Source organism: Physeter macrocephalus, chromosome 8 (assembly GCF_002837175.3).
Source record: "Physeter macrocephalus isolate SW-GA chromosome 8, ASM283717v5, whole genome shotgun sequence".
Classification (NCBI taxonomy): Eukaryota; Metazoa; Chordata; class Mammalia; order Artiodactyla; family Physeteridae; genus Physeter; species Physeter macrocephalus.
Window position 1 is genome coordinate 57,686,979 of NC_041221.1, and position 23,646 is coordinate 57,710,624.

At 36.7% G+C, this 23,646-nt stretch overlaps 1 protein-coding gene across 4 annotated transcripts in view; it reads left to right on the forward strand.

Annotated features, from left to right (window-relative positions):
• Positions 1-22,970, forward strand: part of NDUFS4 (NADH:ubiquinone oxidoreductase subunit S4) — a 134,229-nt gene extending 111,259 nt beyond the window's left edge. For all 4 annotated transcript variants that reach the window (XM_028492903.2, XM_024124636.3, XM_055086553.1 and 1 more), the window contains one exon: positions 22,752-22,970. In XM_028492903.2, the coding sequence (XP_028348704.1) occupies positions 22,752-22,855 (104 nt within the window). In that variant the 3' untranslated portion in view covers positions 22,856-22,970. The remainder of the gene's footprint in view (positions 1-22,751) is intronic.
• Positions 22,971-23,646: the final 676 nt, after the last annotated feature.

Here is a 23,646-nt window from a genome sequence, read left to right on the forward strand (position 1 = left end):
GGATCTTTTCCAAATTGCCCAGCATGCCCTCTATTCTGATTTTGCTCTCTTGGGTAGGTGCATAGTGGTGGGGGGCATACAAACGGATGCCCGCTTCCCCTACACACCAAACATCATTTTGTTGTAAGCTAGTGCTATTGAAGGTTATGTGAACCAGTGTTCTGGTAGGTTAAGGCAATAAAAAGAAATGGTTCAGAAGCACTAACATGAAAGACTATTGGATTAAGAGGCTGGAAACTAGGATTCTCATTCTGTAATTGTCTTCCCCACAGGAGAGCTTGAGCAAGTCATGTTTCACTATAGCCATTGATAAACATGTTTCTTCATCTTTAAAATAAGTTGGATTGAGTAATGATCAAAAACTATAGACTTAAGGATGTCAAGCCCATGAACCAGCTCATATATATCTTTACTGTATTTCTTTACTGTCTAACCCAGTGCCTTATTCACCATATGCTCTAGAAGGAAATATTTGTTTTTGTTGATATAGATAATTCTGTGTTGATAGTAAAATCTGGCAATCCAGTTATGAGCATTAGTTTGCCTTTCAATAGTGTCTAGAAATAGGAGGTTAGGGTAAAACTAGCACACAAAAAAAGATAATTTGTACACTAAGGGAACTGTTCTGAAAATAAACAATCTACCTTTCATCTCCTCCTTAGTTTTCTAATTTCCCTTACTTTTAAATGGTTTTCTAAAAAAGTCATGACCATCATTTCCCTTGACACAAAAGATTGTACTGTAGAGAATCAGTACAATGAAGAACAAGATTTACAGATTCAGTTGCTTTCTAGAAAACATTTTTAACGCCTATATATCAGACTCAGTTAATGGGTATCATCATAACATAAAGCTAACATTCATAAACACAAAAACACAAGTCATGAGCTAGTCACTATGCTAAGTGCTTTTCATTTTAATTTAAATTCTCACTACAACTCTATGAAGCAAGAACAGTTATTCCCATTTTACAGTTCAAGGAAGCTGAGGTTTTAGAGATATTATAACATTAACAAGGCCACATACTTATAAGGGGGTAAGTTTTATTTGAACACAGGTATGTTCATTCATGTAGTGTCTATGACCTCTTTTCAGCTATAATAGTAGAATTAAATAGTTGTAATAGAGACCTTATAGCCCCCAAAGTCTAAAAATATTTTCTACTTGGCCACTTACAGAAAATATTTCCTGACCCCTCGTCTAAACAATTTTATGTATTCCCTCAATACTGAGACCCTTTCTTCCCTGACATTTTTATAAATCCAAAATACTCTTTATTCAGACACTTCAAAAGGCCTGTGCTTAATAGATACACTTCTCAACTGATAAGTTAGTGCTTATATTGTGAAGAACTTGAATTATCACTCAAGTACTAACCTAACTTTATCTTACTATGCCTCAGCTCTTCTTCCTGCCCTTATCCCCAAGCCTGCTTTAGTTTCTTCCTTCTATAACCTCTTCCTCATTCTGTTCCCCTTTCTCTTCTTTTCTCCTGCCTGTGAGCTCCAATCTAGTCTTTAAAATACATTTTAAATGTTATCTCCTTCCTGATCCCTTTTCTTATTTCCCTTTCCCACCTCCATCTCCCACCTCCAAATAGATGTGCTCTCTCTTCCTTTTAACTTCCACAATGATTTGTTCCTTTCTTACAGCTCTTATAGTATGGTATTGTATTTTACTTCTTTTGTATTGCATTCAGTCATACATATGTTGAGTACCCTGTCATATGCCAGCAGTGGTGGCTAGGTTCTGGGGATCATTAGTTAATAAGGCATAGTCCTCTTACTCAAACTGTAATACTTTACCCTGCTTACTGAATTATAAGCACCTACCAGGGAAAACACCCAGTCTCATTCATCTTCATCTTTTAATGTGCTCAATAAAAACTGGTAAATTCAACAGTATATTTAGTGATGTTATAAATTATTCTCCAGATCATGTTTTAAACTTTTCCTTAAATCACTTTAAATTAATTTGGCTACTTGTTCTCTTTTAGAAGAACTGTTAATTCCAAGTAGAAACCTGAAGAAACAAAATTATAGTAGAATGATTAGCAATTTCTTATATTTTAGTGTGTTTGTAAAATGCAACCAATAAACGTTTTTCTGTGAAGTTAATTTGAAGCTTATCTTTAAGAGTTAGTACCCTAAAGTATATTCCAGTGTACTTAAGATGATTATTTCATAACTTTAGAGTTATTTCCAAGCTGTATGCTATTTGTTCTAAACTTTTCTTTTTAAAGGATACTGAGACCTAGAGAAGTTAATAAAACAAGACCAGTATCCATCACATAGCTCCCAACTGATAGGGCCCAAGTTTCTAGGTTCCAAGTCCAGTGTTTCTTCTATGATACTATGCTGCTGGTAGATCTTAAAAAATCAGTCATCTAGATGTGCACTGTCCAGTATAGTAGGCACACGTGGCTGTGTAGCACTTGAAATGTGTTTAGTTGGAATTGAGGTGTGCTGTTAAGTGTAAAATATACATTGGATTTCAGTGACTTAGTATAAAAAAGCATTAAATATCTAATTTTTATATTGATTACATATTAAAATGATAATATTTCACATATGTATTGGGCTAGGGAAAAAAAATGATTAAAGGCTTACCTGTTTCTTTTTAGTCATTTTTTTAAATGTTGCTCCTAGATAATTTAAAATCATATGTATGGTTCACATTATGTTTCTATTGGACAGCACTAATCTAGAATACTTCAAGCTATACAAGACATTCATTATACACATATTCTAAATATTTCATTAATATATATTCTATGGTGAATATTAAAAAAAACAGGAAAACTTACTTACCCAATTTTTAAAAGTTCACATTTTATTACTTAAGAAATGCAGGGAATTCCCTGGTAGTCCAGTGGTTAGGACTCAGCACTTTCACTGCCGAGGGCCTGGGTTCAATCCCTGGTTGGGGAACTAAGATCCCATAAGTTGTGCTGCTTGACCAAAAAATAAAATAAAAATTTTTTAAAAATTAAAAAAAAATGCAGTTCTGTTCTTCAGACACTCTTACCCAATATCAATCAAGGATAAGTGTAAACTCTTACATTACATATAATAGTGAAATAAAATAGCTAAAAAAGACCTATATTACATCATAAAACCCATGTTAATCACCTATTTTCAATTTCTTAATCAAATAAGGCATTGTGTACGTCCATCTTTTTACCTAAGAATGCCCTCATCTCTAAGACTAAAAGTTTTCTTCTTCCTGCTATTGATAATTCTGGCAACTACCTCTCTGCTCCTCTTTTTTGCCTAGGTCTCCCTTCTCACCATACCTCACTTCCTGTGGAAGGCTAGTTCTATGAACTGGGGAGTGGGATAGAAGGAAAAACTGAATGCTTTCCCATGGCTTCTTTTTCCCCCTGCTTCCCACCTCTTACTTCTCCCTCCCCCAACATACACAAAGTAAATTACAAATACCCCTATGTCTTTGGGTTTTAACTCCAGAGCCTCATCCTAAAGGTCCCCCTTTGAACGCTGCATATATTCCAGAGGAACTCTTCAAACTCTTTTCTTTTTACAAAGAAAGGTTATCTGAGGTTTCCTCTGAAATGTAGATGAACCTTATTTTAGTTCTTTGTGTACAGAAAAGACCCACCTTTCTCACCCATGTGGCTTTTGTCTTTTCTTGTTTCATGTTGGAGTCTAAGGGTGGGGGAGGAGAAGGAAGCTGCATCCTTGAGAGAGGAGGTAGAAGCTGTGGAAAATTTCCATAGCAATCTACTACCATTTACATGCTAATGGAACCAGAATGGCTCCCCCCCCACCCCCATTTGATCTGATTTGAAACTTTGTGACACAGTTTCTTTCCTCTGGTATGTCATTTTACCCCCTGTGTTTTTCTCATTGCTGTTAGCTGTAAAAACTCTTTGAAATTATCAAAATAGAGGAGGGTTTCCTTCAGGAATAGGACGACAGAGAATAAGCATTGAAACTGCTGTAGTGGTCTCTTGGGGAGGAAAACCCACCTCTGAAGTAATAGAAGGTGGAAGCAACTAAGGAAGCAGACAGGTTAGGCCCTAGATTCAGGAAAATAAACAGATAATTGGAGTTGCAGCCCAGAACATAGAATAACCCCAGAAGTGGACACCATCAGCAAGGTCTGGATTTCTGCCTAATTTAAACCTTGTAATGAGGGTCTCAACCTCACATCCATATATCTATTATTAAAAAAACCACTTTCAAAAAAATAAAACGAACAAGACAACTTTCAAAACAAAAGAATTATGACTCATATAGATATAAAATGCTTGTTAAAGGATTTATTTTACTCTGTAGGGGAGAATTTGCCACCCCAAAATATGTTTCTTTGGCATATTAATTACTTTAAGCTGATTATTTTCTAAGAAACTGCAAACTTGGAGGAAAGTAGGAGTTACCCTTTTGTAATAAGCTTTACATTTATAAGGGAAATATCGATTTGTAAGGGTATTTCCCTGGATGTACCTGAAAGAGGGGGATGACCTTATCTCCGGAAACTCTTATCAGTGGAGAAGGACTTAAATCTGCATAACAATCTCACCCTTGTTTACTGTTTTTTTTTCCTGGTGATGTCACAGAATTGACTTTCCCTATCCTCGGTGTTCTTTTGTCTTTAGCTGAGGATGGTATTTAAGGTGAGGGCTTTGGCAGTTTTTAATTACTTACTTCTGCTGGGTCTCTCCCATGTATATATGTTATGAAACTTTTGTTTGATTTTCTCCTGTTCATCTATCTCATGTCAATTTAATTCTTAGCCCTTAAATACTGTCTTCAGTTAAAGACGAGATATTGTGGGTGGGGAGTGAGTTATGGGAGGTTATCAGGCAAAGTATCATAAACAAGGGTATGGTTGTTATGCAGATTTAGGTTCAAGCCTTCTCCATTGATAAGTTTCTAGAGTTTTAGTCATCCTTTCTCCTCCTGCTACAGAGAAGGAGACACCTTACAAATGGAAATTTCCCTTATAAATGTAAATGTCCCTCAGAAAAGGGCAACTTCTCTGTTTTCAGAGATTTCCTGTGTTTACTATTTCTTAAAAATAACCAGCTCAAAATAATCCTTATTGCCAAAGAGGCATATTTTGGAATGGCATATTCTACTCCTCTTTACCACATAAGCTTTCTTACATTTGCGTTGCTGAAAATTTCATAAGGAATCTCAAATTGGATTTTTGAAACCCTTTTAAGACTAGGAAGCCAAGCCAATAACTTGCCACCAGGTTTCTCCTGTAGTACCTATTAACTTGGGCAAATTCTTCCCTTCTCCAGGTCCCCAAAATATCCTAAGCTTCCTTAATACCTTAGGGAACTTTGTAAGCCCTAGTGCCATGGAAGGACTTTGGAAGCATTGGCTCCATAAAGTCAACTTTAGTTCCTTACAAATGTCTGGTCATACCTGAGTAAATGAGCATCATTCTCAAATATGTCATTCCAGGTAAGGCCTTGTTTGCATAACCATTGTTTCTGTTAAATTGTAATGAGTTATAGATACCTCCAGAGGAGAGGGAAAGAACTTCCTGATATGTCCAGAAAATAGAAGGTTAAAACAATATCAAAAATACTCTCCCCCAAATCATAGAATTATCTCTCATCAATTTTTTCAGTCCTGCATAACTAATTCTTGTTTCACTGGATCATAAATGTATCTGCTTCTTAACTAGAGTTCTGGAAATTTTGACTGAGTCCACTGATACGATCTTATAATTGTTTAAGTGATGCCATCAGAAGCCTATACATATTCTTCATAGGGCTTTGAGATAGTCTTTCATTGTTGAAGATAAAGCTCTCTGCCTGTAGCTGTTTGCAAGAACTCTCAGGGAAGCAGTAGAGTAAAATTTAACAATCTTTTCATAAATGATTAAAGACTTAAAATGGATGTAGTTAACATTACACATAAATTGCAAAAGTGAAATATATGATAGGAGTTAATAACAAGAATAATGCAATTTAAAGGCATTCCAAAAAATGTTACGGACAGAATATCTGTACACAATTAGGTAAGCCTATTTTCAAAGAAGACAGTAACTGTTCATCTAATTTATGAAAATAGATGAACATACTCTACAGAGAAAAAAATCTTAAGACAAAGTAATCCTGAGACATAATATAGCATGACTATACCAAACATATAGTAAGAGTACGTCAAAAAATATATCAAGTAAAAAAAATCCAATAAGTCTAGGGTAGGTCCTAAACAGCTGTATATTAATAAAACTCCATAGATATGCGGTATGGATTCCTAGTTGACATATATTGGCCTAGAAGATAAAAGATCTAAACTAAAGAAGTAAAGATGCAACCAAGTTAATGTTTTTAAAATTAACTGAAATTGTGACTGATAACCTATACCGTTTTCTGATATCGGGCAAAGCAGCACCAGAGATCAGATGAATAAAACCTATCATAGACAGTGAGGGTATTGACAAATCTCTGTACTTAGCATATAGCATACAATTTGTGAAATACTTATATTAATAACATTTTAGCCATACAGATTTAACCTCAGGATGGTTAAGCATCTCTTCTGACTTGACAGCTCTTCCAATGTAGCTCATCAGTAGTAACATATCAGATAAATCTAATTGTTTCTAGCACTTCTCTTTTTACAAAGTTGAAAGCACACATCTTTGAGATTCCCCAGAGGGCCTGTGGAAAATCACAAAGATAGTTTTAGGTGCAAAGATACGCTGCATATTTTATTTTACATTTAGGATTTGATTTGTGGGAGGCAAAAATAAAACATTTTCAATAGATTTGAACATTTAGGAAATAGAATCATGGGTGCCTGAGAAACAGTATTTGACTGCTCATGTCAAAGTGACAATTAAACTTATAAACATAGAAGTTAGCATAACTGTGAAGAACCTGAGCTCTCACATAAGTCATCAAGTATTTAAAGTCAACATAAAGCATATAAAGTTATTCTGTTAAGCCACAGAATCTTTGCAATCTAGGCAGATTAAACAAAAAGAATAACCGTTCATTTTGTAGGTGAAAGCAATAAACAGTAAACTAATGAAACAAGCCCATCAGAATGGAGCAGACTTTGCAAGGATTTTAACACATACCATAGCTTTTCAGACTTATTTTCCAGACATACTGTAATCTAAGGCAAATAAAATTTACTTTTTCCAAATCTTACATAACTTTCTGTACCCATTCAGGTTTAGTCCTTCACGATTCTCTTTCTCATTCTGGAACAGCCATTTTACTTTAGGACCTAACTATTCTCTTTTCCCCTTGGTAAACAAAAACACATCTCATAACCTTGCATACAAAGTTATACGCTTTGCCACCATCACTCCCAGTGGAGTTTCATTTGTGTATATTAATTTTGTCTTTTGACGAAAGTTACTTTGATTTCATAGAGGAAACAGACATAAGTTGAAAACTCTTACACACCAGCATTTTAGTAGACAAGCAAAGGTCATTAATACACATAACACAACTTTCTACAACTGTGTGCATTCTTTTTTTTTAACATCTTTATCGGAGTATAATTGCTTTACAGTGTTGTGTTAGTTTCTGCTGTATAACAAAGTGAATCAGCTATATGCATACATATATCCCCATATCCCCTCCCTCTTGCATCTCTCTCCCACCCTTCCTATCCCACCCCTCTAGGTGGTCACAAAGCACCAAGCTGATCTCCCTGTGCTATGCGGCTGCTTACCACTAGCTATCTATTTTACGTTTGGTAGTGTATATATGTCCATGCTACTCTTTCACTTTGTCCCAGCTTACCCTTCCCCCTCCCCGTGTCCTCAAGTCCATTCTCTATGTCTGTGTCTTTATTCCTGTCCTCCCCCTAGGTTCATCAGAACCATTTTTTTTTAAGACTCCATATATATGTGTTAGCACACAGTATTTGTTTTCCTCTTTCTGACTTACTTCACTCTGTATGACAGACTCTAGGTACATCCACCTCACTACAAATAACTCAATTTCATTTCCTTTTATGGCTGAGTAATATTCCATTTATATATGTGCCACAAACTTCTTTATCCATGCATTTGTAGATGGACATGACACTTAGGTTGCTTCCATAACCTGGCTATTGTAAATAGTGCTGCAGTGAACATTGTGGTACATGACTCTTTTGGAATTATGGTATTCTCAGGGTATATGCCCGGTAGTGGGATTGCTGGGTCATATGGTAGTTCTATTTTTAGTTTCTTAAGGAACTTCCATACTGTTCTCCATAGTGGCGGTATCAATTTAAATGTGCACCAACAGTGCAAGAGGGTTCCCTTTTCTCCACGCCCTCTCCAGCATTTATTGTTTGTAAATTTTTTGATGGCCATTCTGACTGGTGTGGGGTGATACCTCATTGTAGTTGATTTACATTTCTCTAATGATTAGTGATGTTGAGCATCTTTTCATGTGTTTGTTGCAAGCTGTATATCTTTGGGAAAATGTCTACTTAGGTCTTCTGCCCATTTTTGGATTGGGTTGTTAGTTTTATTGATATTGAGCTACATGAGCTTCTTGTATATTTTGGAGATCAATCCTTTGTCAGTTGCTTCATTTGAAATATTTTCTCCCATTCTGAGGGTTGTCTTTTCATCTTGTTTATGGTTTCCTTTGCTGTGCAAAAGCTTTTAAGTTTCATTAGGTCCCAGTTGTTTATTTTTGTTTTTATTTCCATTTCTCTAGGAGGTGGGTGAAAAGGATCTTGCTGTGATTTATGTCATGGAGTGTTCTGCCTGTGTTTTCTTCTAAGAGTTTTAGAGTGTCTGGCCTTACATTTAGGTCTTTAATCCATTTTGAGTTTATTTTTGTGTATGGTGTTAGAAGTGTTCTAATTTAATTCTTTTACATGTAGCTGTCCCAGTTTTCCCACACCACTTTTTGAAAAGGTTGTCTTTTTCTCCATTGTATATTCTTGCGTCCTTTATCAAAGATAAGGTGACCATATGTGTGTGGGCTTGTCTCTGGGCTTTCTATCCTGTTCCATTGATCTGTATTTCTGTTTTTGTGCCAGTACCATACTGTCTTGATTACTGTAGCTTTATAGTATAGTCTGAAATCCGGAAGCCTGATTCCTCCAGCTCAATTTTTCTTTCTTAAGATTGTTTTGTCTATTCGGGGTCTTTTGTGTTTCCATTCAAATTGTGAAATTTTTTGTTCTAGTTCTGTAAAAAATGCCAGTGGTAGTTTGATAGGGATTGCATTGAATCTGTAGATTGCTTTGGGTAGTAGAGTCATGTTAACAATATTGATTCTTCCAATCCAAGAACATGGTATATCTCTCCATCTGTTGGTATCATCTTTAATTTCTTTCATCAGTATCGTATAGTTTTCTGCATACAGGTCTTTTGTCTCCTTAGGTAGGTTTATTCCTAGGTATTTTATTCTTTGTTGTAATGGTAAATGGGAGTGTTTCCTTAATTTCTCTTCCAGATATTTCATCATTAGTGTATAGGAATGCAAGAGATTTCTGTGGATTAATTTTGTATCCTGCTACTTTACCAAATTCACTGATTAGCTCTAGTAGTTTTCTGGTAGCATCTTTAGGATTCTCTATGTATAGTATCATATCATATCATCTGCAAACAGTGACAGTTTTACTTCTTTTCTGACTTGGATTCTTTCTTGTTTCTTTTTCTTCTCTGATTGCTGTGGCTAAAACTTCCAAAACTATGTTGAATAATAGTGGTGAGAGTGGGCAACCTTGTCTTGTTCCTGATCTTAGTGGAAATGGTTTCAGTTTTTCACCATTGAGAATGATGTTGTCTGTAGGTTTATCATATATGGCCTTTATTATGTCAAGGTAGGTTCCCTGTATGCCTACTTTCTGAAGAGTTTTTTAATCATAAATGGGTGTTGAATTTTGTCAAAAGCTTTTTCTCTGTCTACTGAGATGATCATATGGTTTTTATACTCAATTTGTTAATATGGTGTATCACATTGATTGATTTGCATATATTGAAGAATCCTTGCATTCCTGGGATATACCCCACTTGATCATGGTGTATGATCCTTTTAATGGGCTGTTGGAGTCTGTTTGCTAGAATTTTGTTGAGCATTTTTGCATCTATGTTCATCAGTGATATTGGCCTGTAGTTTTCTCTCTTTGTGACATCTTTGTCTGGTTTTGGTATCAGAGTGATAGTGGCCTCGTAGAATGAGTTGGGTAGTGTTCCTCCCTCTGCTATATTTTGGAAGAGTTTGAGAAGGATAGGTATTAGCTCTTCTCTAAATGTTTGATAGAATTTGCCTGTGAAGCCATCTGGTCCTGGGCTTTTGTTTGTTGGAAGATTTTTAATCACAGTTTCAATTTCAGTGCTTGTGATTGGTCTGTGTATATATTCTATTTCTTCCCGGTTTAGTCTCGGAAGGTTGTGCTTTTCTAAGAATTTGTCCATTTCTTCCAGATTGTCCATTTTCTTGGCATATAGTCTCAGAAGCTTGTGCTTTTCTAAGAATTTGTCCATTTCTTCCAGATTGTCAATTTTCTTGACATGTAGTTGCTTATAGTAATCTCTAATGATCCTTTGTATTTTTGCAGTGTCAGTTGTTACTTCTCCTTTTTCATTTCTAATTCTGTTGATTTGAGTCTTCTCCCTTTTTACCTTGATGACTCTGGCTAATGGTTTATCAATTTTGTTTATCTTCTCAAAGGACCAGCTTTTAGTTTTATTGATCTTTGCTATTGTTTCCTTCATTTTAGAACTGCCTTTGCTGCATCCCATAGGTTTTGGGATGATTTCATTGTCATTTGTTTCTAGGTATTTTTTGATTTCCTCTTTGATGTCTTCAGTGATCTCTTGGTTATTTAGTAGTGTGTTGTTTACCCTCCATGTGTTTGTATTTTTTACAGTTTTTTCCTGTATTTGATATCAAGTCTCATAGTGTTGTAGTCGGAAAAGATACTTGATTTCAAGTTTCTTAAATTTACCAAGGCTTGATTTGGGACCCAAGCTATGATCTATCCTGGAGAATGTTCCATGAGCACTTGAAAGTGTATTCTGTTGTTTTTGGATGGAATGTCCTATAAATATCAGTTAAGTCTATCTTGTTTAATGTGTCATTTAAAGCTTGTTTTTCCTTATTTATTTTCAGTTTGGATTATCTGTCTATTGGTGAAAGCAGGGTGTTACAGTCCCCTACTATTGTGTTACTGTCTATTTCCCCTTTTATGCCTGTTAGCATTTGCCTTATGTATTGAGGTGCTCCTATGTTGGGTGCATAAATATTTACATTTGTTATATCTTCTTTTGGGATTGATCCCTTGATCATTATGTAGTGTCCTTCTTAGCCTATTGTAATAGTCTTTAAAGTCTATTTTGTCTGATATGAGAATTGCTACTTCAGCTTTCTTTTGATTTCCATTTGCATGGACTATCTTTTTCCATCCGCTCACTTTCAGTCTGTATGTGTTCCTAGGTCCTAAGTGGATCTCTTGTAGACAGCATATATACGGGTCTTGTTTTTGTATCCATTCAGCCAGTCTGTGTCTTTTGGTTGGAGCATTTAATCCATTTACATTTAAGGTAATTATCGATATGTATGTTCCTATTACCATTTTCTTAATGTTTTGGGTTTTTTATTGTAGGTCTTTTCTTTCTCTCGTGTTTCCTGCCTAGAGAAGTTCCTTTAGCATTTGTTGTAAAGCTGGTTTGGTGGTGCTGAATTCTCTTAACTTTTGTTTATCTGTAAAGGTTTTAATTTCTCCATCGAATCTGAATGAGACCTTTGCTGGGTAGAGTAATCTTGGTTGTAGGTTTTTCTCTTTCATCACTTTAAATATGTCCTGTGACTCCCTTCTGGCTTGCAGAGTTTCTGCTGAAAAATCCGTTGTTAACCTTATGGGGATTCCCTTGTATGTCATTTGTTGTTTTTCCCTTGCTGCTTTTAATATTTTTTCTTTGTATTTAATTTTTGATAGTTTGATTAATATGTGTCTTCGTGTGTTTCTCCTTGGTTTTATACTGTATGGGACTCTCTGCACTTCCTGGACTTGATTGGCTATTTCCTTTCCCATATTAGGGAAGTTTTCAACTATAATCTCTTCAAGTATTTTCTCAGTCCCTTTCTTTTCCTCTTCTTCTTCTGGGAACCGTACAATTCAAATGTTGGTGCGTTTACTGCTGTCCCAGAGGTCTCTGAGATTGTGTTCAATTCTTTTCATTCTTTTTTCTTTATTCTGCTCCCGGGCAGTTATTTCCACCATTTTATCTATCAGCTCACTTATCCATTCTTCTGACTCAGTTATTCTGTTATTGATTCCTTCTAGGGTATTCTTAATTTCAGTAATTGTGTTGTTCATCACTGTTTGCTCTTTAGTTCTTTTAGATCCTTGTTAAATGTTTCTTGTATTTTCTCCATTCTGTTTCTGAGATTTTGGATCATCTTTATTGTCATTACTCTGAATTCTTTTTCAAGTAGGTTGCCTATTTCGTCTTCGTTTATTTGATCTTGGAGGTTTTTACCTTGCTCATTCGTCTGTAACCTATTTTTTTGTCATTTCATTTTTTTTGTTTGTTTTGATTGGTGGTGCTGTATTCTTCTCTTACTGGTTGTTTGGCCTGAGACGTCCAGCACTGGAGTTTGCAGGTAGTTAGTTAGATAGAGCTGGTTCTTAGTGCTGTGATGAGGACCTCCAGGAGGCCTCACTCTGACTGATATTCCCTGGGGTCTGAGGTTCTCTTGTTAGTCCAGTGGTTTCGACTTGGAGCTCCCACCAAAGGAGCTCAAGCCCGACCTCTGGCCTGGGAACCAGGATCCCGCAAGCTTCATGGCAAAATTTAAAAAAAGAAGGGAGGGAGGGAGGGAAGGAAACAAGGAGCAGTACAATATCAAAGAATAAAAAAGAAAATAAAATTAGAAAGATAAAAAATATATTAGGAAAAATTAAACTATAATGGAAACAACTGCAACAAGGTAAAATAAAACCTCAGCAGAAAAAAGAAAACAACAAAAAAGGGGGGGGGGAACAAGCCAAAAGGAGAAATCATTAACAAAGTATAAAGAATAAAATAAAATTAGAGAAATAAAAGATTAGGAAAAATAAAGATATAAAAGAATGAACAACAATGAATCAACAAGGTAAAACAGACCTCCAATCTAAAAGCGAAAAAAGAAAAGAAATAATCCTTGACTATGAGGGTGGAGCTTAGGCAGGGGGTGGAACTTAGGGGCAGGGTTTAGGGTGGGGCAGGGCCTAGGCTCAGTACCCACATAGCTGGGAAAGGCCCTGGGGGCGTGGCCTAGGTAGGGCAATGTTTAAGCATGGGGCAGGGCCTCTGCTTAGGACCTTCCCGGAAGGGGAGAGGCAGCAAGTGGAAAGGGAAGGGCCTCGGGAGTGTGGAGTTCTGGAGTTAGGAGGTGAGGCCCTGGGTGAGGGTGTGTGGGTGGGGTTTAGGCCCAGCGCGGTTGGCTGGGTTCTCCGAGTGTAGAGGTGGGGCCCTGGGTGGGGGTGTAGGGGTGGGCTTGGGCTCTGCGCAGCAGGAGGGAGGCTCTGAGGGCAGAGGATTAGGCCCAGGAGCCCAATGGGCTTCCTGGTGCCTAAGTAGCCAGGGAAAGCCCCGGCTGTGTTCCCTTCCATTACTTCGCACCCCTCCCCTACCACCTCCCCCAGGGTCTCCCCTGTCGCCACTGGACCTCTAACTGTGGGTGGGTCCCACTGGGTGTAGGAACTCCTTCTCTCCCCCAGCCACCCCTCAGGGGTGCTGGTCCCAGAGGTCCGGCCTTTACTTTTGCACCCCCTTCCCTCCCTCCCATTCCCTCAGGACCCAGGCAGCTGGAGGGGGCCTAGGTGGGCAGAGAATTCAGCCCAGGATCTCAACAGGTTCCTGGGGATCCAGGTGGGCAGGGGAAACCTGGCCATGCTCCCTTTTGATCCTCTGCCCTCCTAATGGTTCCCCAGTTTCCCCCTTCGGGCGTGGGATCCCTTCCCCTCCCCCAGCCACCCCTCAAGGGTGCCAGTCCCATCCCCCCTCCACTTCTCCTCCCCCTTCACTCCCCACATCCTACCTGGTCGCTGGGGATTCCTCCCGCCCCCTTAGGTGACCGTGGTCCCACACCGGTGCCTGGTAGGTGCCCTAGTGGTGAGGAGATGCAAATTTTGCGTCCTCCTAGTAAGCCATCTTCCGTGTGCATTCCTTATAGTCCAACTTATCCAAGTGGCAAAAATGAACATGTCCATTAACAAACAAAGATACAGCCTCCCTGTAGCATATAAAAGAAGCAAAAGTACATAAATTTAAATTTTTGCTTAGTAATCAATTGTTCAGTATTTTATTGTAGAAATTATCTAGGTATCTAGTAAATATTCATTAATATCACTTAAGGTTTTAGGTTACCTAAAGATCCTGGAAATTAATTTTAAAGGTGACATATTGCAAAATGTAATTAGTGTTGAAATAAAATTGTTAGAATAACTAATCATTGTAGATAAACACAAATTTACATTTTGCAGGATTGTAAAACATTGAACAGAAGTAATGGTAGCTTATTTGATCAGAAAACTTGTATAAGTTTAGAAAACATATTCAGGTAGAATAAAAATCTATGCTTATGTTATATTTAACACTGATATATTAGAGGAAACATAGCTGTTTTTATTAAACAAAAATTAAATTTGCCATTTGCCAAAATTTACCTATATTACCTGAATTTGAATTCTTAAATGTTTGTTAGGTCCTATAAGAATACTTTTTAAACCTAGCACATTCAAGGTATTAGAAATTCAGTTTCCTCATTTTAGGAATATTCCACTTATACAAGCACATATTTTCTCTATACCCAGTCAGAACAGAGCCCCTTAAAGATATTTTATAATCTAATTCATTAATTCCATCTGGAGGTAGAAAAACATTAGCCACACACATAGTGAGAAGTAAAGGCATTTCTGAATTAATAGGTTATGTAGACAGACACATAGTCACACAACTTATAATTTCAGTTCTGAAATTTCAGCTATGGGTTAATAGTAAACATAGAATTTTAATATTAACTGGTCCACACTAAAGAGCTGTTCTCTACTCAGTGATTACAACTTCTTCATTTATTTGACCTCAAATAGAAAGGACTAACAAACCAGATTTTCTGTCTTTTCTCATCTGAGAATGGATTTCTAAAGCCATTAATCCATTTTGTTTTTTTTAATTAATTTTTTAAAATTTATTATTATTTTTTAAAATTTATTTTTGGCTGCATTGGGTCTTCGTTGCTGTGTGTGGGCTTTCTCTAGTTGCGGTGAGCGGGGGCTACTCTTCGTTCTGGGGCGTGGGTTTCTCATTGTGCTGGCTTCTCTTGTTGCGGAGCATGGGCTCTAGGCACGCGGCCTTCACTAGTTGCAGCACAAGGGCTCAGTAGTTGCGGTGCACGGGCTTAGTTGCTCCATGGCATGTGGGATCTTCCCAGACCAGGGATTAAACCTGTGTCCCCTGCATTGGCAGGCAGATTCGTAACCACTGAGCCACCAGGAAAGTCCCCATTAATCCATTTCAAAGGAATCATTAAATGATCAGACCTTAAAATCATTTCCCCAAATTAGTAGAGAACAACATTGAAATTTGAAAAACGAGAATCAGCAAAGTTCTCTTACTTTCAGAAGCCAAGAAAAGATATGCCTGAGCTTAAAATAAGGTACACAACTTCTGGTGAAGAAGTTTACTTGGTTTTGGTTGGTGAACCTATTGGGCATCTCAGTAGGACCTCCAAAATTGTTAAAAGAATATCCTGAAAAAGATGAGATTATGATTTAATATAGATATAAGTGAACATGTGTTGAAGAATTTATTTTACTCACGAAATAAGGGAGCCAGGTAGGCGTTATAACCAGTTCAAAGGAAAAGTCAGTACAGCACAAATTTATATAGAGTGAAAGAATGAGATAAATTGCAAATAGAGACAAAACTGGTTTTTCCAAGGCCTAGGGAGTCACCAGGCAGGACAGAATTTATGTATCCATCAAGTTCAGTTGATTCTCATTATTCATGGTAGTTATGTTTTATGAAGTCACCACAAACACTAAATTAGTGAACACTGAAATATTGCTCCTAGGGAAAATGATTCCTGTGAGACTCTGATCACAAAATTTTGTCAGCCAGTCAATACACCATCTTGTTTTTATGTGTGTTTCTGTTTAGAAGTACCTTTTTAAGTGTATTTTGTTGATTCATGAACATTGAACTCATGGCCAACAGCATTAAACCTTACGCCTGAATGACGCTTATCTAACACAAGTTGGCACATCACGGCCTTCTTGCACTTAGAAACACTAAGCAGCACTAAACCACTACCCTTGGGGGTCATTTTAAACAGTGAAATTACCAACAAGAAGCACAAAAATGCAAAAACCGTGGCTGTGAATAGACTACAAAAAGGATACTTGTTTACAGTGTGAGAGCTGAAACAAGAAGGCAGAGCATTACCTTGTTTGATCTCAGCTGGAGCATGTGTGTTGGCTGTCTCAAAATTTTCATTGCTCTGCATGTCATGAATGACCATGGAAGCATCACAAGTATTCATTTTGGGTTTACAAATGAATTTTAGTGAGTAGGCGAATTTGAAAATACAGAATCTGTGAATAATGAAGATTATTTGTACATACAACGTTTGGAATTGCAAAGTAACTCAAAGAAGATAAACAGACCTGTGATCTGTTGTTCTATAAACACTGCATAGTCTCTACTGAAGCACCAAATTTTTTTTCTACCTAATTCTTCCCAATCCCCAGTCCCAGTACTGACTGTCTTGTGGCTCGGGAAATGTTCAGTTTAGCTGCTAAGGAGAAAGACACAGACAGACAGACGTGAATTCCTTAGATTCCCTGTTGGAAGTCTGAAATAATTTTTCTCCTAGAGATAGTGTTATACATGGTGGCTTAGTGAAGTTCTAGTATATTTTGGGTTATATAGGATTCTGGAGATCCCTACACACAGACCACACCCAGATCAATTATGTCAAAATCTGAGTGATTTTTGAACATCTACCTTTGTTGTATAGTTTCATTCTCTAGAAAAATGTGTTGTACATTTCTAATGACTGATTTTCAAATGTACTTTTGGAACACAGACCAGTTTGTTTTGTGGCAAATTCTGAATAATGTGGCTCCAAAATAATAATACTGTATAGCAACTATATTATTTGAACAGATGAAATTTAAGGGGGCATTAACTGTCATATCAAAGGTGTTGTTTTTTTTTTTTTTTTTTTTGGTCTTGCAGCTGTGGCAGGTGTAGGGTGTTGCTAATCCATCTTATATAATTTTCATGGAAAGAATTGCTTTGCCAGTGTATCCAAAATACATTTCTCCTCTATAATATTTTCTAAAAGAAGATCTAAGATATTTTTAAATTATTCTGAACCTCTTTCTCTCCCCCAAAATAGTAGATACGTGAGAATTTCAAATAGAGGTACTTTTTTTTTTGGCCACATCACGCGGCATGCAGGATCTTATTTATTTCCCCGACCAGGGATCAAACCGGCGCTCCCTGCAGTGGATGCACAGAGGCTTAACCACTGGACCACCAGGGAAGTCCCGAGGTACTTTTAAAATGAGTGCCTGTAAAGCTAATTTTCTTCCTTCTCCCCTTCCTTCCTTAAATTATATTTTAAGTTTATGCTTTGCTTTTACCTAGGTAAAAGCTAGGCGCATAGTATGGGTCCATGGCCTGGTGGGGAATCTTGAAACTTTCTAAGTATCAACATACCTCTCAAAGTCTTTGCTATTCTTATCCCATGCCTCTGTTAGCAGTGACTGCCAGGTATGTCAGTTTGTGCCAAATTATGTGATCGTTCTTACTTTGTACACCAGTGGACAGTAGGAAAAATCATTCAACCGTTCACTTCCAAATATTATTAGAGTTTGCGATTAGGTTATTGGAGGAGAAAGACCTTTAACAGGACTTGAACCAAGGTTACTAGAGGTAACATATTTCACAATAAGTAAAAACACTGATGAATGTTTCTCTGTATTTCTGCATTACTGAACCATAAATAAAATGATTCTGTAAATTTAAATGAATGGGATTTTCTTTTGTCTCATACATGGAATTCATAAATTATTGGGGTCTCGTTCTGTTCAGAGGCTTTTCTGTTTTTGTTTTTTGGTAGTATTTGAAAAGGTTACACCAGACATTCATATCATAGGAAGTAGAATATCCCAGCCACAATCTGGAGGTCACCAAAATAAATGGGCATATTTCTGAAAAAGAAATTGAGCATGGGATATCACAGATCACATTTTAAGTTTATTGGAGCATTTGCCAGAGGTATTTCTCTGATACTAGGGCTTAAAGTTCAAAATATCTTTGTGAAAGCATTCCAGTGTGTGAAACAGCAAAGGGAGTCAGCTTCTCATCATTTGGGTGCTGTTGTTGGTTGGATTTGTGGTTAATCCATGCCATATGGCTGCTCTCCTCAGTGGGAACTGAGGGCAGCCCTAGGAGCTTTACCCCATCCCTGGGCAGCTGCCTTAGACTCAGTTGCTTTAATCTTCTTCTGTTGCACAGCTGGGAGAAGCAAGGGCTGGTTTTCAGAACAACAGAACAACACATGAAACCACTGTCGTAGACTACACCTTGATTTTATACAAGCATTCTTCAGAGAGTGCAAGCGTTTTCACTTTCATAATCTCATTCAAAAACTCAAGTTTGAATTATTTCTTGAAAAAAAATTTTCAGGTTGAAAAAGAAATTCCTGTGGAAATTTAAACATTTCATAAATAAGATTCCATTCTTAAAGGTCTAATGTTTTATTTCCCGCAGGTTATATTATCTTCTGTTCTTCTAAGAACAAGTTTCAAATAGGAAGTAGAAAAGATGAGTACAGTTCATGTAACATACTCATTAAGTACAAACGTTCGATGTCCTTTCAAGTGCTTTTACTCTTGTAGTTATCCTGTCTTTTTAGTTAAAGCTACAGCTTGCCCCAGTAGCCTTTATATTGCTACAATATTACAAAAAATAATTTGGGAAAGATTGTGGTATGAAGTTTTTAGTGGGACCAGTAAATTTGTTCATCCAGGCACTGTAAGGTAAACACGTTTTTAGAGGGATGCTTGGAAATGTGGTCAGATTCTTAACAGGGTTCCAGAAAAGGGCAAATTTTCATTGTAACTAACGTCAGTCCTACATAGTAGGAAACTGCTGAAAAATCCGAAGGGAGATTTACGTAGACTCTGACTTGAGTTTCAGTCTCTATTGTGAATTGTCATTAGACTTCCTCATACCCTTCTTTGCTTTTACTTAATCAGAGAAATACAGTTGCTTGTGTCGCTTTGGGAACAGAGTTTTCCGCAGAAGAATCACTGGTGGCTGTGATTAAAGTAGAAAGTAATAGCATAGAGACGGATGCCGTTAGCAAACGCAGGTTTCTTCCATGGGTGTTTCTGTTTGTTTCACAGGGTGCTTTGCCCATCCACATTCCAATCCCTATAATGATACTTCTATTTATTGTTGTTATCACTATCAACAGCAACTATAATCTGGCTCACAATTCCCAAGAGTCAGCTCACTCCTTAGTTACCAGGAGAAAACCCAAACCAGTTGTTCTTTTATGTGTACAAAACCCCAGTCTTCTCACATTGCAGTGACCCTGACAGGGTTTTCAGACTCCATGGACAGAACAGATAATAGAGCTATGTCTGCATTCTGATGCAGTAAAAAAAAAAAAAAAATTCTTTTTCTCCCTCGTGGTTGAAGGATTAACTGTGTAAATGAGAGTGACTGTCAAGTATGTGTGTGTGTGTATAATACCAATTCCTAAATATTTCTAAGTGCTCTCTCAGTTCTTCTTCAGTTCCTCTTAGTGTCTTTATTGGGCTGGAGAGTGTGTGTAGGGAGGCAGAGGGGGAGGGAACGTAAGTCCTCTCACCCATCATTTGGCAAGAAAAGATCACAGAGTCTTGGGTAACTTTCCAGTAATCATTACAATAACCAGACATAGAATCCACACTAGAAACGATTTCCTTTCTTCACAACTATGGGGGGACACATGGAGGACGTAGCCTTACTTTCCAGGGATTCTTAAAACAGTCTTTTCAACTCATTTACAAAAATAAACAGAAAAAAAAGTTAGGAAATCACACAGATTGAAAGGAGATGGGTGAAACAGGTAAAAATTGCAGTTACAGGGAAATGCCATTTTATTATGAGGTGGTTAGGTGCATAGACTTAACCTGAATTAAAATCCAGGCTTTGCCACTTATTAGCCATGTGGCTTTAGGCTGCTTGTTTATGTTCTCTATTTTTCCTTGTAATTAGATATAAAATCAGGGTATTTATAATGCCTACCTCATAAGCCAGGCAACCTGTGAACTCAATTTTAAAACTCAGTGCAGGACCTAGAACACAGAATACCAGGCACATTCTTGAATGGAGGTCTTTGTACTTGTTTTCTTTTTGCCTTCAAGCTCTCTTTCCAGACATCCACATGACTAACTCTCTGATGTCCTTTATGTCTTTGCTCAAATGTGATCTTCTCAGGGACGGAAGGTGCCCCTATCTGCCCTCTCTAAAATGTTTTCTCTTTAGTACTCATTAGTATATAATATATATTTTTAATTGTATGTTTTACTATATTAGCATGTAATATACTATGCATTTACTTATTAACTTCTCCTCCCCTACTGACTTGAAGAAGTTTGGGGATTTTTTGTTTACTGCTTTACCTCTGGTGTCTGAACAGTTCCTGACACAGAGAAGGCAATTGATAATATTTGTTAAATGTATAACAAATGCTCAGTAAATATTATTGTTATACCTGCTTTACTGAATTGAGTATTTTATAATTATCAGCACCACTTGCTGATTAATGTAGGAAATGCTTGAGAAGTTTATAATGTTAAAATTATGCTTAGTTCACAGTATTAATTTTCTTACCAAAACCCCTTTCTATAGTTAATAACTAGGCCAAATTATGCCTAACTAGACTCAAAGCATCATTAAGTTCAAAATTAATGGGTTCCAATATGACAAATTTCATTCACATTAATACTTCATATAGAAGATAAGTTGCTAGGAAGTTGCAAATCAAACTTGAGGGAGAAATAATAGCTTAACGTTTATCAAGTGCTTACTATAAACCACAAGAAACAATATAGTTAAGGCACAGGCTCCAGAATCAGACTGTGTTCAAATCCTGCTTCTGCCCTTTCCTAGCTGAGTGACCTTGTGCTAGTTACCTAACCATTCTGTGCCTCAGTTTCCTCAGTTATATACAAGAACTAATATTAATTCATATAAAGGTTTTAGAAAAATACCTTTCTCATAGAACTTAATAAACGCCAGGACTTTACATGAATTAGCTTGTTTAATCCTCATGACAACCTATAAAGTAGGTACTATTCTTATGCTCTTTAGTAAATTTTTTGAAATTCAAATAACCACTTGTTAATATACCAGTATTTGGGGTTCTGTGAAAGTAAGATGTATTTTAAACCATTTGTTTCATTTGCATTCCTCCTCCATTTCCTTATAGCAAATGGGCTTTCTTTGAAGATAGTGTTCTAGTGTTCTTTTTGGGCACTGAAATAGGCATACTAGCAGTATACTTTGATGATTTGAGTTTCATAGGCTTCACTTTTATGGCAAAATTGAATTCTAAAAGGCTTGTTGAAACGTAAGCTTTGTGGTAGCAAATACTATACTCACCTAGAGGCACTAGAATTCATAACAACTCACAAGATCAAGAAGCTTACTTAATTAGACTACAGTATTCAGTTTGGACATTTTATATATGACTGCATGATTCAGCCATGAATCAAATGTTTCAAGATGAGTTATTTGAAGAAAGTTCTAGAAGAGAAGAATGACAAATTACAGAGATGGAAAATGGATCTAATGAAGAAAAGTGAGTTATATAGATAGGTTGCTTGGACTAAGGAATAAAAGTATGACTTAATTATATTTTCAAGGAGGAGTGTGTTTACTTGGTTTTTCTCCATGTCTTAGAAGAACTGAAGAACTATACTTAAAGCAGAAGGTATAGACATATATAAATCCAGTTTTCAAAATTGTAAAACACTGAGAAGGGCTTTGGAGAGAAGGTATAAACTCTCAGAAGGGAATAGACAGTTTAGACCAGTGGTACTCAAATTTCTATGCATAAAAATCCCTTGGGATCAATTAAGTACAGATTCCCAGGTCCCCACAAGAGATTCTGATCCAGTGGATCTCTGGTCAGGCCTAAGAATTTGCACTGTTATCATATACTTCAATGGGATTCTAACGTAGACAGCCCTTGAAACAAATGTTGAAAAACTTTTTGAGTTTAATCAGCCTGTCAAACTCCAGGGAGCTCAACCAAGTAATCTCTTATGGTCTCCTCTAACTCTGATTTATATAGATAGTTCTGTACATGTTTCTCTGTATCATTTCAAGTGAGCTCCAAACTGTTATAAAGGCACCAGCTCTTAGAAAGCAGTGAGATGGGTTATATTGTTCAGTGTTGCTCATTACAGCTAAAGAAATCACATATTAAATCACAAAGAGGAATGGAAATTTTTACATAATACATAACTAATGGCTATTTGAACAAGTAATATTCAGCAAGGAGAAATTAAATCATAGCTTACACCTTTAAGATATGGTAAATCATCTTCAGGCAATACTTTAGACCCTCTTGTCACACAGGATTACAAGGGAACGCATTACTAAGTATTTGTATTTCAAATGTGTTGACACATACTCGTGATAAATGAACATTAAATTTATGAAAGTTAGCCTCTGCTCGCTGTGTTCTTCAGGTATCCTCTTTCATTCTGTTCTGTGTGTTTATTTTTGTTTTCGTTTTCTAGGATGGAGCTATGATGTTGAAGAGGGAAGGGTTCCGAAACCAAAGTCCAAGTCTTACGGGGCAAACTTCTCTTGGAACAAAAGAACAAGAGTATCCACAAAATAGGTTGGCACGGATTATATCTCTGCTTCAGACTGTGAATAAAGTCAGCTATTCAGTATTTACAGTCCGCGTATATTACACCTCAATCTCCTAATAAATTTGACCTTTAAACTCCAGATACATTTTGTGGTGTCATTTTAAATGTTTTTTGATGTCTCAAATTAAACTTGTTATAATTTCCTTTATAGAGAGACATTTTCAGGTGATCATACCGCTAGGAAATTTCGGCACTTCTTAAAAATCTATTAAAAGGAATACTTGAAATCTGCAATATTGAAGTTCTATACTTGCTTTTTATGACCATTCTCAAGTTAATAGTGTTTATAAACTACCAGCCATCATTATCAAAATGCTGTCTTAGAAATTTTCCTTTTATCATCGGTAAAGAAATTCATGATTACATGGCAATCTGATAAACCTAAACCCAAATCTCCTTATTATTGAAATTCTCTTCTTTAATTAGAAATATTCTCTAAGTTTCTTTGAGCCTTAATGAATTGTGTTCCATACTAAACGCTGGCCACAAATCAACACTTCATGATTGTGAGGTTCAGGTACAGATTTTATATTCTTGTGAATTAAAAGACTCAGAAAATAAAAACCAGTTCTTTGTTAGAGATGATTAGTATTCACGGTTATTTTTAGAAAATATAGATATATGCTTTTGTTATGTGCTAATCATTTAGGTCATACAGTATGAGTTACCAAGCACACACTCTTGTCGGGTACCTCAATAAACACTGTATACTAATCTTCATAATAATTCACTATTTTCCCCATTTTGCAAAGACATA